Source organism: Agrilus planipennis, unplaced genomic scaffold, assembly GCF_000699045.2.
Source record: "Agrilus planipennis isolate EAB-ADULT unplaced genomic scaffold, Apla_2.0 scaffold34, whole genome shotgun sequence".
Lineage (NCBI taxonomy): Eukaryota > Metazoa > Arthropoda > Insecta > Coleoptera > Buprestidae > Agrilus > Agrilus planipennis.
In genome coordinates this window covers 1199654-1209011 of record NW_020439170.1, presented here as the reverse complement: position 1 = coordinate 1209011, position 9358 = coordinate 1199654, and the positions used below count along the sequence as shown (strand labels likewise).

Sequence of the window (9358 nt, the reverse complement as noted above, 5' to 3'; positions counted from 1 at the left end):
CTAAATATTAAAGCGATATTTACAATTTATCCCACTAGTCCGTTGCTTCGTAAGCGAAAATAATAAAAATTACAATTTGGAACCGAATTTGTAAAAATAAAATCCCAGCAGAAATAAATTTACTAGGTATTTTAGTTGATATTACAAATTAAATTGTAATAATTAAGAATCTTGAAATAATTTTCAAAAAAACACGTCGTAATTGAGATTATTACAAGTTACCTAATAAATTTTATTATTTCTACGTTATTTACAATCGAAAATTGTAATTTTTGCATTGTCATAAAAAAAATTTGTTTTCTCCGTGTAGAATAAAAAAACTGTTTCTTTATAGGTAGGCACATATAAATAATTTCTCCTATTAAATAAAGAATTTCAAGTTCAAATCTGTCACAGCTGCACTAGGATTAATAGAGACCAAAAAAACTATCTCGTTTAAATCATCTGGGTTAATCAGATGCGTTACCGGAAAAATCATTTAATAAGAAGGACAGGAGGAGTTCCTCAGGGTACCAATTCTGGTCCGTAGGTTGTGTGAGGAGTGACAGCGACACGGAGAATCAATTCTTCTTTCTAAAGCCGAACCATTCATAATGATATGCGCGTATACAATCAATCTCATGTAAGTATTTTGTATCGGAAAAGTTATTTAATCTGATACATACTCAGATATCAAGCAAAAACCACTTTGTTGCATAGATGTTGTTCCTTTATTAAGGTCAAGTTCAATTGACGGCTGTGTAGTCATTGTTCCGCGATTGTGGTAGGCGTTTTGCTGAAGTATGTGGAACAAAATACATATCGAAATATATTTGCAGGTAAGTAATTGTGTATTCAATGTATTTCGGGATCGGTGGAAGATAAAGTACCGTTGGTCTTGGGTAAGGATTATTTGTTGTTAAGGGCGTGAACAAACAAAGGATAATATATTGCGTAGGTTAATGAATCAGTAGATAAGTATGCGGCTGTTAAAGGATTGCTGTTTGTTGGTACCTACCGATTACGAAAGACTGAATGATGTTCGATTATTTATTGCGTTTGTTTTATTTGACTTTCAAAACTTTTGTCACTCTGGCTCATACGATGTAGGTATGTATGTAAATAATAAATATAGATTTCCATAGAAAGAGTTTACAATAATAATGCGGCAAATTTAAATTTCAATTGTCTTGGTTAGCACATCGCTGTCGTTGAGAAAATTGAATTAATTTCGTTGTTCAATAATCTAAGAAGATACACATTACGTAATAATTCATAAATCGCATCATATAATAACATTTATAGTTATGTATGGTCGGTTTTTAAACGTTTCTTTTTAGAATTTACATAATTTGGATTAGAGTATAATATTGAAAATATTTAAAAATCGGAATTTTTGACATATTATTACGTAATGNATTGTTTAGAGGCTTAAAAATTTTAAAAGTTCTAAAATCGGAGCATTTTTTCATTCATATTAATTTTTGACCATGCCATTCATTTTAAAATAAAAATAACAACCTTGCAACTCAAAAATCCTAAAAATTTTTTAATAACTAGAGGGAATGAGAGGCTTAATAATATTAATAATGATAATGGAACTTATTAACAAAATTGTTATATACATTAATAATCTAAATTTATCATTATATTATTTTTATTTTTACATAATTTTCGTTCATACTTTCCTGATGTAGATCTAATTATTACTTCTTTCTCTTTTCTCTTTTTTATCTTATTATCCTTTCCCCTTTTTTTTCCGTTTGATATCCCACAGTTTTGATAGTGACTTTGTTATTTACACTATTTTCTTTTTAAAAACATGCTAGTGATTTCTTTATTTGCATTTAGTCTGCACATTTTGGTTTTATTTCCCAACCATATCTGTTGTCTATTGTTTACATTCCTAATCTTATCTATCTTGTTTCCAACTTGTTTTTTTTTGAAATTTTCGATTTTCATGAATTTCAGAATTTCTATAAGTTGTGGTGTAATTTCTTTGTATCCTTGTGGGTAGTTCGATTTTTTCAGTTTCCCTTCGTTCTTTTGCTTTATTATGGAGATGCTGATTCCTTTCGAAAGACTTTTTCTATCTTTCTTTTATTTTTGTCTAGTTTCCTACATTAGAAGGTAAAAAACCACGCACTTTCGTATAGGATTGAAACACAAAAAAGAAACAATAGGTTTCGTATTTTGTATACCTAGCAACTAATTAAGTAAATACTACAATTTAGTATACATTAATAATAAATACCTAATTAATTTCACCAATAAATTCCGTAAATTTATTTTAAAAATTATGTAACTACCTATTGTTGAAGAAATATTATTTACTACATATCGCATACTTGTAATTACAAAAGCTATATACCAGTGTGTATGTGATGTCTATAAAAAGGTAGTTAATGTAGGATTATACCACATGCGGAAGTGATAAAAACTCAGGTCTTCTTCATGTTACGTAATTCAAGAGAAAGTGCATCATAAATTAAGATTCAGTGCAGGATAACTACATACTTCTGTGGAAAAAATAAATAAGAAACGGGAAAAAACCGACGAATCTCTTTTGTTTTGAACAGAGGTTTTTTTTTTAAAATTTATATCTTTATATGCTCAATCATATTCCCGAAGTGATTCTATACAATCAGGATTTAAGATTAATTAAAATTACGGAAACAAAAGAAATACCATAAACAAATGAATAAAACCAATGTGTTAAAAAAAAAGAATAGTGAAAGGTATTTTTAAAAATACAAATGTATTTAGCTCAATTCAAGTTAATCGTTTTTAAAGTCGAGTAAAGACCAAAAAGAAACTGATGAAATTCTAAGCTTATTTTAATTAATTAACCAATAAATCACATGAAGTGACGCGGAGCATAAATTCTTTAGTTTTTAACCATACGATAGAAATAGAACGTAGAAGAAATAAACACAAACAAATTAAAAACGCATAAAAAATGCCTATTTATTTTGGGAAATTAAAAGTTATACTCATCTCATTAATAGTTATGTTTGACGACTACTGTGGATTAGTTTGAAACGAATGAATTTTAATTGATGTTGCTTTTTCTAGTTTAGTTATCTTTTAAAACTAAATAATTTGATAAGACACAAGTTATAGACAGTGGCGTAATTATAGCATTTGATTCCTGTGGCAAATTCATTGAATGGGGTCCTCCCTTGATATAAAAAAGTCTTAATATTAAAATTATAGGTACATTTCAATCGTTTTGTCAAAATATAGATATAGAATAGATTTCGCAAAAAGTTAATAATCATTTGATTCTGGCGTAGCGCATGGACGTCCTTCAAAAATAGAAAACGCCACTAAAGAAGTATCCCTACAAAAAAAATAACTTGGTTTTAAAATTGGGTCATACCTTTTTCTTAAGAATGTGTGTTTAAATCTCGATAATTTATTTGTTTAATTCGTGTATGTTCTTGAGTTAATACCTAACTTAAATTGATTAAATACAAAATTAATATTTTTTATTAAATTTTGTAATAAATGTAAGCTTCTCTCGGGCCGAGGGTCCCTTCAGACCTCTGCCACTCTATTGTTACGCCACTGGTTTTAGATAATAAAACTGATGAACACATCCTTTAATGTGTTGTAAATTGTAAAAGTGATTTTTTCAAAAATTCATTGTTTATCTAAATGCATAGTCAATTAAATGCTGTTGCTTCAAATAAATTGCGGAGGTTTCCTTAATTTGTGATCTACAATAGAATAGTTTTTATCATGAAAAAAGATTGTTTTGCTTATAACGACTTACATCGTTAGATGACTTTGTGGCTAGAGAAGTTGTGCAATATAACAAGGAATAAGTAACAAGTAACTGTTATTCAATATATATTAGTAAAACATGAAAAAATTATAGAATTATGTAGAAAGGTAATTAGGTATGCACTAATAACACGAAGAAAAGTAAATGGCTTTTTGCATTTCTTAGCTACCGGTATTTATAAATGGGATAAATAACTAGGTGCACCTTTTCTTTCTCATTCTAAGCAAATATTTTCTTATTTATTGCAACAACAGTATTTATTATTGTGGTTGCAGAAAATTACAAAATTACCTTGCTTCTTACAAGCAATTTCATCAGTTCATCTGAAGTTATCATTTGATAAAATTAATAATTTCAGTAATGCGATGTTCGAAAACCGGATGTTGTTTGTTTTCATTTCCGGTAGTTGCACATAGGTATGATTAATTTAGTTTTCGAAGAAATTTAGAAGGGAACTCTAACGAAATTTAATAATTTAAAAAAAGGTCAAGTTGCATATTAAGTAAATTCACATATTAAGTAAATTAACTTTTTATTTTTTTCCAAATGGTTTTTTAAAATCTTATAATGTTATCTACTTCGAGGGACTCCTATGGGGAAATTTTCTGTCATTATGTCACAGCTGATTATCTCAGTAGGTACCTAACTACTAATGATATTCACTTGACGTTTGACACGAGGAAGGATACAGATTTTTAAAAGAATTTTATTTTTAATACCTATGGGGGTTGAAAGTTAAAGTTGGAAGATTTTGATGCGTGCAAATGACTAAACCTAAGAATACGCAACTGGCACATGACTAAAATGTTTGTTTAGGGTTTGTTTCACGTAATCAAATATTAACCCTTAACTGATACCGTGATATTTTTGCAATAATTTCGTACTTGCAATTGTATAAAGTCAAATTGCCTTGGAATAAAAAAATAACAAGTTCCAGTTAATTGATATTATTATAAGGGGGAGTCAGTTGGGCAAATTCCCAGAGCAGCAAAATTGATGGCGGCGGGCGGTTGTACGGGGAGAAAACTTAGAGCTTAAAAACCCCATCAAAAAAGTATTTTTTAAGTATTCCAATAGTTTTTCAATTGCTGTCTTATAATTTTGTTATGCCGTCTCCTAATAAATAGTCAAGCAAGAAAGAAAATAGAAAAGAAGGTACCACCCCTTTGGATCACCCGAGATGTAATAATTTTTCACAATTTTTGAGTTAAGAATCCATGGAAATTCTCGAGAAATTTTTACTGATTTTACATTTCTGAACTGGCAACTGTATTCGTTTCGTTTATGTTTCCCAGGGATTCCCCAGTCACGTTGAGAGAAGTAGTTAATTCCGATAGTTTGTATGTACGCAATATGTATAATACGAGGGTGGATTGATAAGTTTCCGGCCTGACCAAGAAAAACAAGGTTTTTAAAAATTTTTTTTTTTAATTTCTCAACATAATCTCCTCCAAGGCTGATACATTTCTCATAGCGGTGTTCCAGTCTATTAATGCCATCTCTATAGACTGATTCGTCAAGCTCCTCAAAATAACCATTTACAGCTTCGATTACTTCTTCATTGTCCGCAAATCTCTTACCGCCAAGCCATTTTTTGAGATTAGGGAACAGAAAATAGTCACTCGGGGCTAGGTCTGGAGAGTAAGGAGGGTGCGGCATCAATTCAAACTTTAGATCGTTGATTTTAGCCGTCGCAACGATTGACGTGTGCGCTGGTGCGTTATCGTGATGAAACAAGATTTTTTTCTTCGCCAGATGAGGTCGTTTAATTTTCACCTCGTGGCTCAAACGTTGCAATAAGTCTGCGTAGTATTGACCAGTGATAGTATTACCCTTTGCAAGGTAATCAATGTATATAATACCTCTTGCATCCCAAAAAACAGTAGCCATAACCTTGTTCGCCGAAAAAATTGTTTTTGCCTTCTTTGGAGTTGGTTCCCCTGGTCCAATCCACTGTTTAGACTGTTCTTTGGTTTCAGGAGTGTAGTGGTGGACCCACGTTTCGTCAACGGTTACGAATCGACGCAAAAATTCGCTTGGATTACGCTTATACAATGACAAATTTGCGGTAGAAATGTTTTTTCGAATCAATTTTTGGTCGACTGTTAGCAAACGCGGCACCCATCTTGCACAGAGCTTTTCCATATGCAAATGTTGGTGCAAAATATGTTGCACACGTTCATATGACATCTTACAGGTCTCAGCTATCTCACGCACTTTCAATCTGCGGTCTCCCAGCACTATTTGATGAATTTTTTCGATCATATCTGGAGTTGTGACCTCAACGGGGCGTCCTGAGCGAGGCCCATCAGAGGTGCTCACACGACCCTTTTTAAACTCGGAAACCCACTGCTTAACGGTTGAATATGACGGGGAGGATGTCCCCAGTGTTGAGTCCATCTCTTTTTTAATTTCCTTCGGCGTTAACCCCTTCAAATAAAAGTATTTGATGACAGCACGATTTTCCTGCTTTTCCATTTTTACGAAAACCACAGAGGCGTCTTGTTCAGCGTGCTGTCAAACCTACACTAGCAAGGAGATCGGGCTGAAACTATAGCTACAAGCTATCCAAGGATGGTACTATAGAATGTCACCTCAAGGTAGGCCTAGTGGCGTCATCTCTTGGTTAGGCCGGAAACTTATCAATCCACCCTCGTATATTTTGGGGAATACACTTTGGGTGGGATTCCCGAAATAAGTCGCTTAATTAAAAAAAATAAAAATTCAGATATTATTTTTACGCAGTTTTCTGGAGATTCCTAGTAATAGTGTTCAATGCTGGAGACCCATTTCCATCACATTGCAGTGTAGTGTACTCGTTCAAAAGCCCCAGTGGATTATCACGTGAATATTATACAATTTCAATTATGCGTCAGTCAGTTAATAATTACACTATTCCAATAACATTATGACCTATTAATCTGAAAATTCATTTTTTTACCCACTACACGCTACTTCAAATTAATGAGGGAAAAATTGTTGCTGTTGGGTTTTTCCCTCATTAATTTGAGGTAGCGTGTAGTGGGTAAAAAATGAATTTTCAGATTAATATTTCATATTAAACTAAGTCACTTCTAAAAGTTGTCTAAATTGTATGTATGTTTAACCTTATGACCTTTATCAGGCTCTAATCCTACATATAGATATATCCCGAATTATTGAGGAGAAGATATGGAAAATTTAATTGTTGTTTTTAACCCCCCACACATAAGAGGGGTGCTATACATTTAATATGTGTTTCTGCGCATCTGTCTGTGCAATTGTAGCTTCTACACAAATGAATTAATTTTGATTTAATTTTTTTAGTTTGAATCGTGACGTGATCGAGAATGTTTTTAGATATGATTCATGTCGAGGGTTTTTTAAATTTTTAATTCAATCTTGCTTACCTGTACAATTGACGAGGGCAACAGCAGGCGCTCTGGTACCAGGCAGTTCGAAGCCTTGCTCGTCTACACACCAGCAGGAGCTAACAATTTCATTATCACATTGAATTTGTTCAAATCCACCCGATTTGTTACACCTTGGCATTCTAACGACTTTAGTGTCCACACCCAGTGCTTTGGCTCTCCTTGAAGCAGCCTTTCGAAGAGTCTGGCATCCTGGAAATAAAAATCAAGGTCATCATTAAAAATTCAATTTATCTTTTTGTTGTTATTTTATTTGAGAACAACGTTCGTAATAATTTAGTGAAGAAATACGTCACACCTTTTCAATAAAAAAAAACACCGTTGTTATTCAATTTAATAAAGTATCTGTATTTTGTACGCTTTGTTTTTATTTCTTTTTTTACCTGTAAAGAGTTGCTTGGTACAGACATTTCCACAAGGACTCTTACAGCATACGCTATCTGGAGTGCAGTCCTCATCTTGGGAACAAGACTCTGCTCTGAAAGGACATTCCGTCAGGACAGGACATTTTCTTTCTGCGGGAGGATCATCTGCAATTAAAAATATGCTTAGTACGGCGACGAAGATAATTAGGAGAGAAAATAGGAAACTTTTGGAAAATACAAGACAGTACCTTATAATTCATAGATAAATAAAAAAGATGTGATGTCGTGGGACATGCGGTAGGAACGAAGTTTCTTACATTATTCGACGAATATTAATTACCAGATTTTACCCGCGGCTTCGCTCGCGTTGATGTCCTAAATACATGTCAAATATCACAGGATAAATTTTGATCAAGGTATTTTCTAAAAAAAGAAACTTACAAACATCTAGCATATGCATTTCCTAAGCGTTATCTGCTTACAGTATGTATTTTGAAATGACAGTTTTAATAATATTAACATTAATAAGTTAGCTTTCAAAGATTAAAATGACTCCTATTGGATATACGCGCTAGATGGCGGATAAATCGAATCTACCTCGTCACCTCTCTCTTTCTCTGCAAGCAGTGAGTAAGAGGAAGAGAGACGCCCATTAACACATTCTAGTTTTAGCTAGCATTGTTAGAACTAGGGAAATTTGCCTAGACTTAGAGAAATGAAAATTTTTACTAACTTGTAATATAATTTAAGTTTTGTGTTAAATGAATTTTAGTTTTTAGAGATTATTTGAAAATTTCTTTAAATACTTCTAAATAACAAAAGAAAAAAAAAGGTTTCCTTTCTTATCCAGAATATTTTCTTTTGTTTAAAGGTCCTTATTTGCCAAAAGGTTGTCCGGGGAAATATAAGCGAATTTCGGTTAAAAAAATCGACCAATGTTCGTTTCTAATCGTAAAACATTTTAAATCAGATATCTATAGATGTTTCAAACAGCATAGTTAAGCTTAATTAGGTTTTAATTAACACTTCTTATTCTTTTCGACCTTAATTAGAGCTATTCAGCGTTGTCTTTGTTAGAATAAAATGTTAAATGTCATTATAAAATATATCAGATACGACCTTGGTATTAGATTAATTGAGAAAGATGAATTAGTTGTGTTGAGCCCAGTTAGTTTGCATGCCATTATGATTCATCTTCACCAAGAAGAATTTTTTATCGATATAAACATACTTATTATTTATACATTTAGTTCTCTATATGCGGTTGACCGTGACATGTATTTCCCAAAAAAAAAGAATTGTGCCATTGTGTAAACGCTTATATGACGTAAATGACGTTCAAGAACCTCCTTCACCCATGAGCTTCGTACAGAAATATTAGAGTGCTGAAACTTTTAAATTTTGAATTTCTCTGACTGCCGGTGTAAGAAAAGATTGGTGGTGGTTGATGTTTCTCAATAATCTTATGTATGATTATAAAATCTATCTACATCAGTTTTATTGTTCAGTGATTGTGTGTGGATTTATTATACACTAGCGACCCGCCCCAGCTTCGCACTGGTGCCATGCTGATACTAAATATATTTTTGTTTTGTTTAGATTATTATCGAGAAGGGGAAATCTTCAAAAGATACCCCCTGAACATACTAAATATACTACAGAATGTCTTTAAATACAACATTCACAGTTTTTTTGTCATTAGACAATACAAACCGGCCTCCCGGCCGGTAGGTACCGCCGCAACCGCTACGTCCCTGCATTTTAAGTCTCTAATATCTTCGAAAATATTCATTTAAATTACATGCTGTAAAGGG

At 32.4% G+C, this 9358-nt stretch overlaps 1 protein-coding gene across 4 annotated transcripts in view; it reads right to left on the bottom strand.

The window, feature by feature from the left end:
• The window catches only part of LOC108735121 (balbiani ring protein 3), a 226416-nt gene that overhangs the window by 21170 nt on the left and 195888 nt on the right, over positions 1–9358 (bottom strand). For all 4 annotated transcript variants that reach the window (XM_018466952.2, XM_018466954.2, XM_018466956.2 and 1 more), the window contains 2 exons: positions 7563–7709; positions 7159–7371 (listed from right to left, as the gene is read on the bottom strand). In XM_018466952.2, coding sequence (XP_018322454.1) covers positions 7159–7371; positions 7563–7709 — 360 coding nt within the window. The remainder of the gene's footprint in view (positions 1–7158; positions 7372–7562; positions 7710–9358) is intronic.